Source organism: Solanum lycopersicum, chromosome 7 (genome assembly GCF_036512215.1).
Source record: "Solanum lycopersicum chromosome 7, SLM_r2.1".
NCBI classification, from domain to species: Eukaryota; Viridiplantae; Streptophyta; class Magnoliopsida; order Solanales; family Solanaceae; genus Solanum; species Solanum lycopersicum.
In genome coordinates, this window is record NC_090806.1 from 65,344,464 (window position 1) to 65,362,154 (window position 17,691).

Genomic DNA, 17,691 nt, shown 5'->3' on the forward strand with positions numbered 1-17,691 from the left:
ACATATATAGGGTATCAAGTTGCTGCATTATGCAGCCCACATGCATTATGAAATATCATTTTTGTAAGCATTATTGTGATTTGATGATCCAAAAATAGAGCAACCCCCGTATCTCTTTTAAAAGAAATGTGTACAAATTCTTTATGGACCATAGAATTTTTCTTTCATCACATTTCTTTTAGGAATTCGATGGAGATAAGAGTATCTATAGTAGATATGATGTAGGGACCAAGAATCATAAATTTAACAGCTATATATGTTATATATTTTCTTCGTTTCAATTTGTTTATCCTATTTTCTGTTTAAAAAAATCCCTTTTCACAACTCTTTCATTTCAACTTTACACGTAAACGACATGTTTAATAAAAAGATTACAAGATTCAAAAGTCTTTTTTATTTTTTATTATAATTCGTATCAATGAAAGTCAAAATAGGATGTTTATCTATATAAATATATATCAAAAACTTCCTATTTTTATTTACCAATAAATCTTAAATGGTGAACTTAAAAGAAAATTAAAGAAGTGTCCATGGAGGCGATCGAATCCATGATTTAAATTTTATAAGCTCAAATATTTTATGAATTTGTGACGACCATGTAATTGACGGAGGACAAGCCTTTGAAAAAAGGATACACATTACACCTTAGGCGAAATCACATATTGAAATGGGAAAAATCCAAAAATCAAATCTATGTAGGCCTAAGCCCAAAGTAAATAAAAATAGGAAGTTTGTAATTGTATTTTTTAAATGAATAGATTTTTACACATAAATTTATTTTTCTTGTACAAAAAATAAAAGTAAAAAATCAAATGAACCTGGTACACATGCATATTATCTTTGTATTGAGTAGGCTCGTGATTTAGCACAGTAGATAACGTTTAAGGTTAAAGACTAAAAAGTGGTTGTCCATAGAGGGGACCAATTATTATTTATTATTTTACGTCTAATAAGTAAAATGGATATTTTTCAAAGTAGTGATGGACGCATATTGTGATGGAATGGTTGGTGAGTATTCTTTTATTTGTAATTTGATATTTTAGATTTGAGTCTTTTTGAATACGAAATTTGCTTTGTTAGGGAGCACTTTATTCCTAATATGAGACTTTTAAGTGTATATTCAGAAGTAATCAAATTCTAACACAAATATCAAACACTAAAGAAAAAATCGAAAAGTTTCATTTCATTCTTCAAAGAAATTGAAGTTGCATAATCATCTTGATTGTGTATAATTGTGTACTACCAAAGACTTTGAGGTCACAAATTTAATGTACTCGCTCATAATTATTAACATATCAATGATTTGAAGAATAGGCAGGGGCGGCTATATAGTGTAAAAAAAAAAAAGAAAGGCTTCAAATTTTTATCAAGATTAAAAATAATTATTTACAAATTTTTTTATATATACATATTTTCTTTAACTTCATTCAAATAGAAGAAATCAAGAAATATTGTTTACCTTCTCACTTAATTATGTGCTAACATTTACAATAATTTATTCTTTTTATAACAAGCATATTAAGGTGCGAACCAAGTTATCAACATTTTGAAGTTGATTTTATGATTCTAAAACTCTTATTTTTATTTGAAGTTTATTGTTTATTACTTATAGAATTATGTCAATAGTTCATATAATAATTATATTAGTGAAAATGTTTTTCAAAGGTTGAATTGATGAAATTCTTATGTTAAATTAATAATTGAAAAAAATACATATATGAAGAAACCATTGACAAAATAAAAATATTAAGTAAATAATTTGCATCTGAAATGTGTATGAAAAGTAAATTTTACATAAATAGATATTATGTTTGTTTAGATTTTTGAAACACATTAAAAAATTAAGTATGAAAAAAAGTTACTTTAAACCTTTACATATGTTGAGTCGTCCCTGAGAATAAGTAATAGTGCTACAAATAAGTATGAAAAGAAATACAATATATATTTTTATGTATTAAAAATGATAAGTAGGTGTTCCTTAATATTTCCTTTGTTTGTACTAACTTGTTTATTTTTTACTTGACACGCCAATTAAGAAAATAACAATTGATATAATGAGCATATCATTTTTAATGCTATTAATATATTGCTAAAATATCTAAATCAATTTACTCATTAAAGATTTCAACAATATTACTTCATTCATTTCATTTTATGTGTGGTAGTTTGACTCGACATAAAATTTGAAAAATAAATGAAGACTTTAAAATTTTGTGATATAAAATGAATTATAGAAACGTACGTGGCTATAAACAATTTCACTAAAGATAAAATAAGTATTTAAAATTAAATAGATAAAAATAATTGTTATCTTTTAATTTGTGAAAATAAATAATTAATTAAAAATAACTAAAAATAAACAAATAATTCTGAAGAGAAGATGGAATATTATATTCAACCTTTATTTAATTAAGGAAGGAAAAAGATGGCAATAATTGAAGGGAAAAAAGAAGAAGCTATTTCCAATGTATAAAACAAAAAACAGATTTTCAAAATTTTGAAAACGATACGACGGAACGTCGGGAAGCATGATACGATAAGGTGATGGAGAACCAAATTTAACTTTATAGTAACGAAGCTAAAAATCACGATTCGAATTAGATTAAATACAATAATTTTAACGTATACATACATATTGAGAATTTTTTAATATAAATAAATTATTATGTTGAAAGTCAATAACTTAAAAAAAAATTAAAATTTTTAATTTATAAACTTCGAATTTTATTCCGCTTCCAAATTTTTGTTATAGAGATGATGAATATTTATGAGGAACAGAAGAAATCTCCACATCATATTTATTAACGTAGAAAATTTATATGATAATGCTAAGAAAAGTCATTATTCAATAAATGATTGAAAGGAGGTGCATTTATATCAAACTAGGTGTCATTTGGTAATCATTTAATGTTACATAAAGTTTTGTTTTTTTCAATAATAGTTATCAATTAAATGAATTCAAATTCTAAATACAGATACATAAATATTAAATTATTGATGATAAAATTATAATAAAAATACTTAAAGTATAAAGAGAAATATCGAAATAACAAGTAATTAAAGATAAAGATGAGAAGTTAAGATTTTAGAAAGAAGATGAGAGGAACAAGCGGTTTCTACATAATACACATAACTCTTCCGTCTACTTCCTAATCTTATTTAACTGATTGATAATCGGATCTGAATTCCAAATAAAACTCTATAGTACTTTACTCAACTCAATAATTCCATCTAAATGAACCTCATTCATGACTTCTAACAAAAAAAGCTCGTACAAAGTCTACTTGATTTATAACAATATCCAACAATATTTGGTCATTTTATCAAATCCATGAATAATTTAATATTTACTTCCGAATTTACTCTTATCATTAATTATAGTTATTTATATATTACATTTTTCAAGACATTGCATTTATTACTCTCTCTGTCCGGAATTATTTGTCATGTTGCGCTTTCGAAAGTCAATTTGACTAATTTTTAAAGTCAAATTAATTCAATATTTTAAACAAAAAAATAGATTTTTTAAAACTATATGAAAAGTACTATAAATTACAATTTTTTGCATATTAATATGATGAAAAAATATATCTTAAAATGTTAGTAAAAGTTTTTATAGTTTAACTCTAAAAATAGAAACAATGACAAATAATACCGGACGGAGAAAGTATATTCAAAGAATGATTTAGTAAAATTACCTTTTTATTTATAGTTTCTTAATGTAAATCAATAGTGCACAATTATTTTTTGACAGATGGAATTGTAATTTGGAGATTAGTTAGAGTGAATCTATGTACTTATTTTATGTAAAAATTAGCTATGGCCTATGCATGGACTTCATGTTTAGTTATTTTTTATTTTTTCTTTTAAAGTTTATTTCACAATAATACATATACAGATTCTCTCATAATATATATATGTACAATTAATTAATTATGTACGTCTAAATTTTCAATCATATATCACGTGAGTTTTATATAAAAAAACATATTTTATATCTATCCATCAAACATCGTATAATGTATATAAAAATTAATACATAAATTAGTTATTTCTTACCGCGCTACCATCTAGGTGTACACTAAGGAACTTCCTTTGAGTTCCTACTAATCATTTACTCAATTTATAGATCAATTGGACTTGTTATTTACTCAGTAATTGCTCCGAAAATTAAAGAGCCAATCCATTTGAAAGTGCATTCCATAGTCCAAGAATATTAGTTCCAGTTGCAGCACTCATGTTATAATATGTCATCAAATAGATTATCATTTTTTATTGTAAACCAAAACTTGCTACCCTTTCAAATGATTCATTCACTGAAAAAAAAAACATGAAATAATTAGTATTTAAACAATGTAAACACTAACAGATCGTAACACTTACCGATAGAACGGTAAAAAAAGGAACCGTAAATTTGGAGACAAACCCTAACTCGTAATCAACAACTAAGTGTTATAGAAAGACAACTATCAAAGAAGATTTGTTCAATTCGATATCTTAACAACGATTAGTACGAATTACTAGGTTGTCTTTTCTTCACTCATATCAATCTCTTCTTAGGTTGTCTTTTCTTCACTCATATCAATCTCTTTTTAAATATTTGATTCACATAATTATAACGTATCCTCACCACAATATTATAGCATTCATGATAACAGGGCCAGAGGACTGAAAGATTTGATTGACAAACTTTTGAAGGGACCAAAACTTTTATCATAATCTGAATTTACTGTTGTATTCATGTATGTATATACAAGTTATGCATTTTATTTGGAGATTTGGCCTATCGATTATGTTGCAGAAAGATTCTAATTTCCCACCAAAACAATAATTTGTCCTGTTTCAGCATTTACTAATCATAAAAATTTCAGATTTTACTCTATGTTACAATTTATATGACATCATATATTTTGAGAGTCAAATAATTTGAACTTGATTAAAAATTTATGCATGAAATCTTTATCCTTTTTGAAATAAAATTTATATATTTGTAAACTAAGTAAAAAGTACTATGAGTCACCATAATTGACAATTCAAAATGTTTAAAAGATTTATAAAAAAATTTACAATTAAAAATAGACTTATTTGATTCTTGTAAAATGAGACGGAGGGAGTACATTACGCCTTTCATTTTCTAGCTGAAAACAGATAGTATCTAACCTCATAGCAAATAAGAAACAACATCTACAATTGAGAATGAAAGATATGCGCAACAACAATTTATTCAGTATTATTTTACAAATTAAGTATGATAAGTATTATTTTACAAGTTAAGTATGATACGAAATAAATTGGAATAAATAAAAAATTGAAAGCAATAGAGCTTCTCTATAATTTACATACATAGCATACAAAATGTCTAACGTGTAATTAGGACCATTGAGTAATGTGAGATACCTAGATTTGTACGGAAGGACAAAGACACACATAATCTTGCAATCTTTGGACTTTATGAAAGATATTCCGTAAATTGTAGGGTCAGATACGGTTCAAGATTTGAAGTTTTGAGATTCTATAAAAAAAATATAAAAGAGTAGTTAATAATATTAATATATAATTTCATGTGTGGGATATGCAGAAGTTAAGGTACACGAAGAGTTTTTGTATCTTTGTTGGGTAAAGAAATTATTTTTAATAGATGTTCGATTCAAAAAAAAAGTTATTCAATACAAAGTAGAATTGTAAGAGAAATCTGATGAAAAAATATCTAGATATAAAGCAAATAAAATAACATACTACATGATAAAACACGTTGAATAAATTAAGTTTTTTAAAGTGATTACTAAATATTATATACTTACTACAAATAAGAAGGAGAGGAGTTGGGGTTAGCCCGTGCCTTTTGCAATAACAATCATTAACTACTAATTTTATACCTTAATTCTCGACCTATACATACCTTCTTAGGAGGGAATCCACATGCATCCATGAGATTGCACAGTAACTTTTGAAAAATAATCGTATATTTGTATAAATAGTGGATAAACGATTATATATTTAACTGTACATCCTTATGACTAAAAGGTGTTTGGGCAAATTGGTTGAAGTTGATTAGTTGGAAAACGACTTTTCGAGTTCAATTCTTGTGATTTTTTCACAAAAACTGGTTGGAATTATAGTTTGGAACAATTTAATTTACATATTGGTGAAGTAAATAGCGTTTACAAGAAGTGTTTCAACAAGATGCTAAATTTTGAGAATCAACCTCAATCCATTCAAGTTGTTTTTAACAAGCAATCTGAGAAAACAAGATATGAGAGTTGAATTCGTTTAGAGGCTTCTACTAATGTGGCAAAGTTCCTCTTGAAATTTGAATTGTCTTTTATCGAGGTAATGATGAAAGTGAGATATACAAAAAATGCTATGATAATAACTTTTCCGAAAAATGTTAACTTATCCTTCTGCCTCTCTTAACCTTACTATGTTTAATATGTGGTATTATTTAATACTATGTTTGGTAGGAATTTTGGGTCTATGTATTATCAATAGAGGGATTAGTTATGCAACCAAATGGTATTAAAGGGCGCATAACTAATACCTTCCATTAGGTGGTATTAGCTCTAATATCATGGGATTATTCTAGGTTAAGATCAAAATACCCCTTTAAATCTTTCTAATATTTTATTTATTTTTTTGATATTATATTTTATATTTTATATTTATACTAATAAATTTATTTACATAAATTAGCTTACAAATTTTATTATTTAGATATAATTTTTTATTTCTAAAATATGAGTTATTTAATCTATTTATTATAAATATAAAATATTATAATCCAACTAATATGCTAATGTTGATGTATGAATTTAAGAACAATTAATATGTAAAATATTACCTCTTAATGAAAGTTCATTAAACATTACACAAGTAATTTGAAACAAGAGCATATATATATATATATACACACACACACACACACATCTAGAGTATAAAAATATTTTAATTTATTTTGCTATATTTATTTTATTTTATTTTACAATAAATAGTTTTTTTTTTAATTTATTGATGCAAAATAAAGTGCAATAAATTTTCTCTATAAATCATTATAGTTGTGTGACCTTTTGAGATATATTTACTCTCAAATATTTAAGTGAGAAAATAGTGATAATGACAATAAAATTTTTAGTCTCCTAGCTAGTTAAAAATGTTATAAAAAATAACATTCGCCGTTAATTATCTACCTTGACTCTATTACATGAAATAGAAAATTTTATAATAACTCTAGCGTATATTTGAAAAGAATTTTTTTGTAAATATTTAAACCACATACAAAATTTGGTAAAAAAGAATGAATCAAACATTTGATAAAAATAATTTCTTCATTATTAATTTCTGCATTATCAATCTATGTATTATTAATCTCTGTATTATTAATTTTTGTACCAAACGATCTTCAAATTACGAATTCACTCTGCGATTATTATCTAAGGTTAAGTAACACTAAAACTTGACAATGTAAATGCAACTAGAAACACCACAACACTAGAATCGGATACCTGTAAACCATGTTGTACTATGTCAGAATCTTTGTATAAAGAGAAATTGCATTATCACCACACAAAAGGCTAGCAAAAGAGCAGAAAAGTGGTTAGAAAGTAAAAAAGATATCAATAGTTATTATTTTAAAAAACTAGTTATACTCGTAAAAATTATAGTAGAGTGGTAAGTATTTCTTTATTCTTAATCAAGAGATTTCGAGTTTAAGTTTCTTGAGTAAGAAGTCACCTTTTGTTAGGAAGAACTTACCACCCAATGTGGACTTTTTTAACACGCAATCTTAAGGAATTTTTCCAACCACTTATTCACTAGACTAAACTTTTAACTTATATTAAAAAGAAATTTTTGGCCAAAAATATTCTTTAATTATACCCCAAACTTAAATTACATCTTTAAAGAACTATTTTTAGTAGAAATCATCCTTTAATTATACCCCAAACTTAAATTACATCCTTAAAGTATCATTTTTAGTAGAAAACATTTTTAAGTATTTTAAAGCAAACAATTTTCATCCTTCTACTTGAATTTATCAGAAAACTAATCGATATATCCCACAAAAATTAAGTCATCCCTTCCTAATTATTATTCTTAAATATGCCAAGAATATCATCCTGAACTTTTTCGTAATTGAGTTAAGAATTATGCAAAATCTTTTAATTTGACCTTTTTTTCATTTATTTTTCATGTAATTTTAATTAAAGATATTATTAGTTTAAATATGTTTCTTCGCAATTGAATATGCTAGAAGCGGCATTTGTTAGAGACTTCCGCTTCTAATAATGTTGAATGAAACTCAAATACGAAATATAATCAATATTTTGGTCACTTTGATATTAGATTGACCCAAAAATCTGTTCATTTAATTGGTTAAGAAAAAGGTAAAAATAATTAATCTCCAACTTCTTTTTTTTACGAGAGGTAAATCATGTGCACTTTTCAATCATTTTTAGTTTTCATGAGCAACAGTGTCTAAGATTTATTTTTAAAGAACTTCTTGTAGAAAGTAATGAAATTTTTCAAAATAACTTTTGTTAATAGTCACATTAACTACTCATTTTTTGTAAAATCCCTTATTTTTTTTGACAATATCTAACAAAAGGATGAAAGTTGTTCACTTACAAATACTTAAAGGATGCTTTCTGCTAAAAGTAATACTTTAAGGATGTAGTTTAAGTTTGGGGTATCTTAAAGGATATTTTTTGCTTAAAATAATATTTCAAGGATATAGTTTTTTTTTTTTGTGTATAGTTAAAAGATGTTTTGGCCAAAAGCTCTATTAAAAAGTGCCAATAATTCTATATATATATATATATATTTATTTATTTATTAAACCAAAATTTGCCTTTTACTGAAAACTTAAATAAACAATAAAAGATCAGACGTTCTACTGAAATAAATTTCACTAAAACCAGCTATTTAAATTCTTTGGCTATCTAATTCTTATTTTATTAATATAATGACATATAACACAAAGGTTCTATGGTCTGGCGGTTAGGACATTGGACTCTGAATCCAATAGCCCGAGTTCAATTCTCGGTAGAACCTTCCTTCTTTTTTTTTTGTTTAAATTGAGTTATCATTTTCTTATATCAAATCTAACATTTTAATAAATCAAAACGATAATTAGTATATACAAATCATAATTGTTATATTAGGAATGATAATAAAAGTACCTTTAACAGTTCATAGTATATATTTTGTTAGTAAGTTTAAAACATCTATCTCTATTCGATCACGTTTAATGTATACAAAATATCAGTAGCATATGAAGTTTAAATAGTATCATTTTCAATAATCAAGATAAATTGTGTTAGACTTGTCCGTAGCTTGTCCAAATTTCATTATAGATTGTGAGCAAAAAACTTTATGCGTATAAGCTGAATTTCTATGCACTAAAATCATCTACTATACAAATTACATGGACTCATAACACTTTGTTTTGAAGATCATTACCTATCGTCTTGTATTGTTATTTTGAGTACAATGTTTGTTTTGATAGTTGCGTAATTTTTATTGTATCGTCTAAATCCATTATTAAGTAACAATGAAAAATATCCATTTTGTGTAATGTCCGATTTAGTATGATTGTATCATAACCTTAATATTTTAGTCATAATTTATCGTTATTTATTATTTAAAAACATTATCTTATCATTTACCTTACCTTTTCATAATAATTGTACCCATACCCATACCCTAGATTTCTTGTTGATTTATCTTTCAAATTATAAATATGTGATATTACGTAATGATTCAGTCTATCCAACTGTTTATGGTTATTTAAACAATAGAACACAAAATATACGATATAATATAATATATTATGAATTAATATTTGACAACCATTCAAACAAAATTTAAATTAAATGCATATATGATATATTTTTTAAAAAAATTAAAATTAAATAAATAATTATTCTACTCCTCTATCTGTTTAGATGGGCCGTTGGGGAAGGAAGCCCACAAACCGCATTTGTTTTGGGCTTAACAAAGTTATTAGAAGAACAAACTCCTTTAATCTACAAATTCAAAATTTTGAAAGTTTTAATCAGTCACTTGTTATTATATTATAGTTACTAATTTTTGCCAGAAATAGTCTAATTCTTTTATGGAATTAAAAGTTAAAATTTGATCATAAGGTGCGAAGGTAGAGGTCACAACTTTAACTCTATATCAACCATTTTTTCCTTTTCGTGAGGATCATCAAAACACTTAAAATATAATATTCTCATTTTTTGATGATAATACACAAATATACCTCATATTGAGTTTATCATTTATCTCACTGTCAGCTGTTTTAATAACAAGGATCTGGTTCCTTGTTAGATGAATAAGTTTGTTAAATCATCAAAAACTTCATATCAAGTTCGAACCAACACCTCAAATCAGCTTCGAACTAACATTTTCCCCTTTTTGATTATAACATACTCATTCACCAGTTCTCCCCTATCAACAAGAATTTCTAGGGTAACTTAATTCTCTCGCTTTATACAAACGCAATCGCATTTTATACATTTGTATACAAGACACAATCAAATCAAAGTACGATTATACCATTTAATTTGAATTATTAGCTTGTTATCATATACAATTTTCCCTAAATAAAATCACTTTATAATAACTCCCCGTCTTATATCTAACTAATCTGGAGCCAATAGAGAATGAGCATTGAGTTGTACAGAAATAGTTTGGCGGTTGGAGTTAGTTATCATTAGTTTGCTATTTAGTCCTTTTCTGTTTTCCGTTTTTCATTTTAATCCTTCTTCTTTGATACTCAGAATATATATATATATATATATCTGTAACAGAATGAACTGGGAATGAATTTTTCTGTGTAACTCACTCATCAACACTTTTTCATCTTTCTAAACCTAGATCTAAGAGTTGTGAAGCAGCGAAGAATGTCGATAGAGGATCTTCCAGAGGACATAATTTCGAATTTGCCAATCGGTCTGATCGGTGAAATTCACTCTCACCTTCCATGGAAAGAAGTAGTGAAAACTAGTATTCTGTCGAAGAAATGGCGAAGCATTTGGTATTCTCATCCTATAATTTGGTTGGACGAAACGGATTTTGGGGCAGACTATACAAATTACAGTTCTACAGACAAACCCAGAAGAGATGCCTTCTTTACTCACATGATGGAGTTGTTAGAAATCCGTGAGAGGAACTCTGAATTGGACTACAGTGTTAACAAACTCTTTCTTCGAATGACACTTGAATACGATCCTTCTGCTGAACATCTGGTAAACAAGTGGATTTCTTTTGCCTTGGAGAAAAAGGTTAGAATGATATGTCTTGGTCTAAAGAAGATTAATCGTACTCCTTACTACCTGCGTGGAATTGCATTTTCCGGTACTGAATTAGTTGGTTTAACTATATCGGATTGTCACATTACTAATTGTTCATTCAATCTTCCTGCTCTTAAGCTTCTCTTTCTATTCGCTGTTTGCATTAAGGATCATGATTTCAAGGATCTCATTGCTGCTTGTCCTCGAATTGAAAAATTACGTGTTCTGGATACTCGACAGTTGCATACTATTGTAGTTTCAAATCCTCATCTGAAATTTTTTGGAGGGAATCTTTCTTGTTCTAATGGTAAAATACGTATAGAGTCTGCAGAGTTTGATTCACTTGAATTTTCATTCACCAAGTACGCGTGTAAAGTAGAGATTACTTCCGCCACAACTGTAAGAGAGTTGACAGTGGGAAATGCTAATAACCAAGAGGCGTTGATGCATTTGATAAATAAATTCCCTCTACTTGAGAAACTCATCATACATGATTGCAGTAGGTTGCAAAACCTTCATATTTCTCAACGAAATTTGGCTAGCTTGGTGCTGATGGATTGCACGGTAGTACAGTTGGTACGACTAACTACACCCAAGTTGAAATCGTTGGAGTATAAGGGTCCCCACACAAATTTTGAGGGCATAGAAGATTTGGAAGAATTGGAATTCGTTCTGTTGTATTTAGAACCTGTAGACATGGATACATACTGGTGGTACAAATGGCTTCGAGATATTTTGAAGTTGTGTGCTCGTTCCAAGCATTTGAGTGTGATTTGCAATAGTCAAAAGGTAACCCAACCCACCCTTTTTCTTCCACTCTTTTTCAACTTCAATGTCTATAATGGGAACGAGTATACGATTGTTTGGTTTTCTGAGTTGCTTTTTGATGGTTGTCAGGTTATCATCATTCCTGAATATCTAAGACATTTAGTGTCGATAACTGATATGGAGCATCTGGAGTTAGAAATTAAAACACTTGATGCTACTTTTAAAGAGGTTACAGATGAGCTCATTAGTATTCTTCCAGATTTGAAGACTTTGTCATTGACTTTGGGTTCCACCACAAAGTTCTTCCAGGTAATCTACCCGACTCACTACTAAGGAGAGAATTTTAGGATTGCTCTGTTTGTTTGTGCTTGACAAACTTCATATTCTATTATTGCAAATGCAGATTCGTATAGACGAGGATGGTGATCTCTCCGCAGAAGAAGAAGAGCACAATCCGAAACCTAATAGGAGAGTATCCATTCTTAGAAGTATGATCAGCAAACAAATTGGAGAGTGATTTTGTTCTGTTTTTCTACTTACTTTGCATGATCCTCTGTTGACAAAAACTCATCAAGTTACTGTTTGTTTCTCTACATTTCGGTGAAGAAATATTTTGTTGATTTGCTACAATCAAATATTTCGTTAATCTCTTTCATATTTTCAATACAATTCTCATTTTCATTCCTTTTTATAGAGCATACAATATCTTCCCTTTCAAACTTGGTAACATGGGAAACGTGTTTCAATCTAGGCATAATATATAAATATTGATTTCAAATCGTTCAATTTTAGGTGTGTGCGTATGTTGAATGTATATCTAACTCACTTAAATCCTGTTCCTCTAATCGCTAGACCTTTTAACAATAACTAATTGGGCCTGGATCCCAAATCAAAATCTCTAATAGGGCCTTACGGAGCCAGCTTGGTTCACAAACACACAGCCTTATGTAAATGGAGAATATAATTTGACATCCTAAGCCTAAAAGTTGAGTCTGAAAATATAATGCCTAAGGACAGAATATCGATTTGCCAATTGAAGTCATCCGGGAAATTCAGTGGATCTATTCAGTGAAAACTAGTATTTTGTCGAAAAAATGGAAAATCATTTGGGCTTCTCATCGTAGAATTTTGTTGGACGAAATTGATTTGGTGCTGACTATTCACGATAAGATAAACCCAAAAGAGATGCCTTCTTAACTTACTTGATTAAGTCATTAGAAATCCATGAGAGGCACAAAAATTGTGAAGTTGACGAACTCTTTCTTCGAATGTCAGTAGTTGAATATGAAGATTCTGATACTGCTAAACTAGTCATAAATAAGTGGATTTCTTTTGCCTTGGAGAATAGCATTAAAAAGTTATTTCTCAGTTTACAAATGATTTATCGTGATCGTTACTATTTGTATGGTGTTGCATTTTGCGCAGTTGAATTAATACTATCGGATTGTGAGATACCAAATTGTTCCTTTAAGCTTCCTGCTCTTAAGTTACTCTTTCTATTTGTTGTTCGCATTGACGATGATGATTATAAGGATCTCATTGCTGGATGCTTGCCCACTAATTTGGAGAATGAGAGATTAGAAAAGGAAGAGGGAGATGAAGATGAGAAAAAATTATTGGACGGAGGAATAATAATCTTCTTTGTATTCTTATCTTTCGATATCTTGTAAACTTGTTTGATAAAATGCTGTTTAATGTGTTATATAATTGTTTTGGCGGTTGGAGTTAGTTATTATTAGTTTGCTATTTAGTCCTTTTCTATTTTCTGTTTTGCATTTTACTCCTTTGATACTCACTATATATAATATTCTCTGTATGAATTTTCATCTCTGTAATTCTTTCCCCCGGTACGAATCTGCATCAGTTGGAAACCAACTACACTTGTCATCTAAAAGTTGTGAAGCAGCTGTATCAAAATGACGAAGAAAGAAAGTTCCAAGGGACGTCGAGGCCCCGACAGGATTTCCAGTTTGCCTACTGATATCATGCGTGAAATTCTGTCCTGTCTTCCACTGATAGATGCCGCAGGAACTTGCATTTTATCCAAAGAATGGCAAAGAATTTGGTATGCTCATCCTGTAATTCAGTTGGATGAAGTGGATTTTGGGGCAGACTATTGCAATTACTCTGATAAACACAGAGCCAAAAGGTTCGCCTTCTTAACTTACTTGGAGAATTTCTTAGAATGCCGCAAGAGGCCCTCTGAATTCAACAGTGTTGATGTGGATAAGTTTCTTCTTCGAATGACAGTCGAACCCGATTCTCCTGCTAAAGAGCTGATCAATAACTGGATTTGTTATGCCTTGGAAAAAAACGTTAAATCGTTGTTTCTTGGTTTATATACGTTTAAACATCATCATTACTCGCTGCATGGTATTGCATTTCACACTAATTGGTTAGTCAAATTATCTCTATCGGGTTGTGAGATAAAATGTTGTTCATTCGAGCTTCCTTCTTTAAAGTCTCTGTTTCTATACTCTGTTTGCATTGAGGATTATGATTTCAAGAATCTGATGGCTGGTTGCCCTAATATTGAATGGTTATGTATTCTGGTGAATAATAAAAAATTGCAGACTATTGTAGTTTCAAATCCCAATCTGCAATTTTTCCAAGTATGTCTTCTTAGTTCGAATGGTAAAATACGTATAGAGTCCCCAAATCTTCATTCACTTGAATTTGTAGCTCTTAACTTGGACTTATGTAAAGTAGAGATTACTGCAACGACAACTGTAAGAGAGTTGACACTGCGAAAAACATATCACAAAGGGACAGTGATACATATCATAAATGAATTCCCTCTACTTGAAAAGCTAGTAGTATATGGTCCAACTGAGTTGCAAAACCTTCCTATTGATCAACCGAATTTGGATACGTTGGTGCTGAAAGATTGCAAAGTAAAAGACGAGGTACGAATAAATGCACCCAAGTTAAGATTGTTTGAGTTTATGGGTGGCCTACAAGATTTGAGGGCATAGAGGATTTGAAAGAATTGGAGTTTGTTCTGTTAAATTTAGTTGCTGTAAGTATTGATGAGGCCTGGTACGGTTGGTTTGGAGATCTCTTGAAGTCGTGTGCTCGTTCCCAGCATTTGAGTCTGATCTGCAATAGTGAAAAGGTAATTTCCTTTTTTCTTTCTTCCATATCGATGTTCTTTAACTGTATGCCATACTGCATTTTCTGAGTTGCTTTTTTGATGGTTGGTCAGGTTATCATCATTCCCAAACATCTAAGACATTTAGTGTCAGTAACTGATATCAAGCATCTGGAATTAGAAATTAAAACACTTGATGCTACTTTTAAAGAGGTTACAGATGAGCTCATTAGTATTCTTCCAGATTTGAAGACTTTGTCATTGACTTTGGGTTCCACCACAAAGTTCTTCCAGGTAATCTACAACTCCAATTGGCTTTTTCACAGTTAACAACTAGTGCTGGCAATGGCACTGCACGATGAGCTCAGTAAGGATAAAATTTTAGGATATGATCAGTGAGGATTCTACTGTTTTACTTTTCGTGTCTCTGTTTGTTTGTGCTTGACAAACTTCATATTCTCTTATTGCAAATGCAGTTTCGTATAGACGAGGATGGTAAGCTCTCAGCAGCAGAAGAAGTAGTGCACAATCCAAAACCTGATAAGAGAGTATCCATTTCTAAGTAGATGTTTTAAACACCATACTGGAGAATGATTTGAAAGAATGCTTTTGTTCTGCTTCTTTTGACAATAACTGATGAAGTTACTGTTTGTTTCTGTACATTTCGGAGAAGAAATATTTTGCTCATTCAAGGTTGATTTGCTATGTTTCATTACTCTATTTCGTATTTTTAGTCCAAGTCTCATTTTCATTCCTTTTTAGTGAATGTTGCATTTATGCTAAGTACAAGTGTTGTGAAATCCATCAGTTAGACATGATTACTGATTACGTGTGAAAGTTGCACAATATATATATTCTAGTTTCAAATTATCAACTGAAATTTTTCGGTTGACATTTCTGAAAAAAGACATTGATACATTTTATAAACAAATTCCCTCTACTTGAGAACTCGTCATAGATGATTGCAATATCTTTAAGTGACATTAACCAAGTTATTTTGAACTCCAACATATACAATATCGATTTAACACATGCTTTAACAATATACAATTATCACAAGTAGACCTGGTCCTCTCAAGGAATTCAAATCCAAACGGTTAGTGCACCAGAACGTGGTACTCGATCCAAAGTTAGTTATGCTGAAACGTAGCAATTCTATCCCATTTATATGCCTGAACGTGGCAAACGATCCCAATTAGTTATGCCGAAACGTGGCAATCCGATCCATTAACACAGCACAATCACATTCACAATTATATTCTCAACAATTGATTCATACATTCAAGAAGAGATTCAAGGTACAAATTATTCGCTCATACTCATTTACAATTAGTGTGATGAATAAACCAACATTCACATATAAACATGCATTATAATGAAGAAACAACAAGAATACATCACACATTCATAGAGTCACAACCATCGCTTACCTCGATCGGAACAAGCTTAAAACCCTAAGAAACTTGGTTCTTCCCTTTCCGATTCGTCCCGCTTGTTCGTGGTACACAAATAATCAATACAATACGGGAATCAATAAACAATCACTAATCACCCGGATTTCTAATAATTCTACAACCCTAGATTATCCCATTGATCCAATTAGGGTTGTTCCCATCATGAATTCTAAGATCAAAACCCTTCCCCGTTGATAATAACCCAAGAAAATAGGTTCTACGGATTGATAATAAAATCGGGGAGTTAAAATTTTACCTTTCATGTTTTGTTGTTATTTAGTATTAATGAATATGAACATTAATGTATCAAAGATAGTTGTTTAATGATCATTTTGCCCTGTTGGTGTCACGACCGGAATATAGACCCCAGACGAGACCGGCGTCGTTGACCTCTCAGAGGTCGCAAACAAGCCTACTTACGTCATTCTTACTTTACATAGGTTAATTTTAGCGGAAAAATTTGAATTTTTTGATTCTTTAATCATACTTGTTAAACATTCTTAATACTTCGTAACCGTTCATCATCAACCATCTAACATTTAAGAGATAAGCAACTGAAAGAAATAATTCATTAAGTATTAATAGTATATCGGCCAAAATAGCACTTATACAAAGTCTGAACCAAAACAGGAAAGAAACGCTAGTGGAACATACTCCACTAGCTCAAATCTAAAACTACACTAGAAAGTAAAACAGTAGCATCCTCGAAAGCATGAGGACCTACCAAACTCCGGATGAATGCTGACGTCCGGACAGCTGCAACAACGAACCTCTAGCTCTACCGTCCACCTGTGCCTGCACCTAAAAATAGATATTTGTATGGAATTAGTACACACTTGTACTAAGTATGGGTATATACAAGCACACACCAGGGACATGCATGAGGAAGAAGAGCTCTTTCCTAACAACATGATGTTTGGAAGTCAAGTCAGTGGACTTGCTAAATTGAGATTGGGGAAGTTATGCCATGAGAGTGACATGCATCATTATAATCATCATAGGGCACACAACACATAACATCTTCATATAGCACATAACATATAACACATAGTTTCTTTCATATTATTCATTCATATACCATGAGACC

General features: G+C 29.6%; 2 protein-coding genes and 1 non-coding gene across 3 annotated transcripts; all 3 read left to right on the top strand.

Moving 5' to 3' along the window:
* Positions 1 to 4,100: 4,100 nt before the first annotated feature.
* On the top strand, positions 4,101 to 12,743 carry LOC101260658 (putative F-box/FBD/LRR-repeat protein At1g78760). The gene is made up of 3 exons (XM_010325781.4): positions 4,101 to 12,080; positions 12,189 to 12,368; positions 12,463 to 12,743. The coding sequence occupies exons 1-3, from the start codon at positions 10,902 to 10,904 to the stop codon at positions 12,574 to 12,576; spliced, it is 1,473 nt and encodes a 490-aa protein (XP_010324083.1). The 5' UTR covers positions 4,101 to 10,901; the 3' UTR covers positions 12,577 to 12,743.
* Positions 8,974 to 9,045, top strand: TRNAQ-CUG (transfer RNA glutamine (anticodon CUG)). The gene has a single exon. It is a non-coding gene; the product is annotated as a tRNA-Gln (tRNA).
* Positions 12,744 to 12,911: 168 nt separating the features above from the next.
* On the top strand, positions 12,912 to 15,855 carry LOC101260359 (F-box/FBD/LRR-repeat protein At5g22700-like). The gene is made up of 3 exons (XM_026031831.2): positions 12,912 to 15,174; positions 15,265 to 15,444; positions 15,627 to 15,855. The coding sequence occupies exon 1, from the start codon at positions 13,976 to 13,978 to the stop codon at positions 15,032 to 15,034; it is 1,059 nt and encodes a 352-aa protein (XP_025887616.1). The 5' UTR covers positions 12,912 to 13,975; the 3' UTR covers positions 15,035 to 15,174; positions 15,265 to 15,444; positions 15,627 to 15,855.
* Positions 15,856 to 17,691: the final 1,836 nt, after the last annotated feature.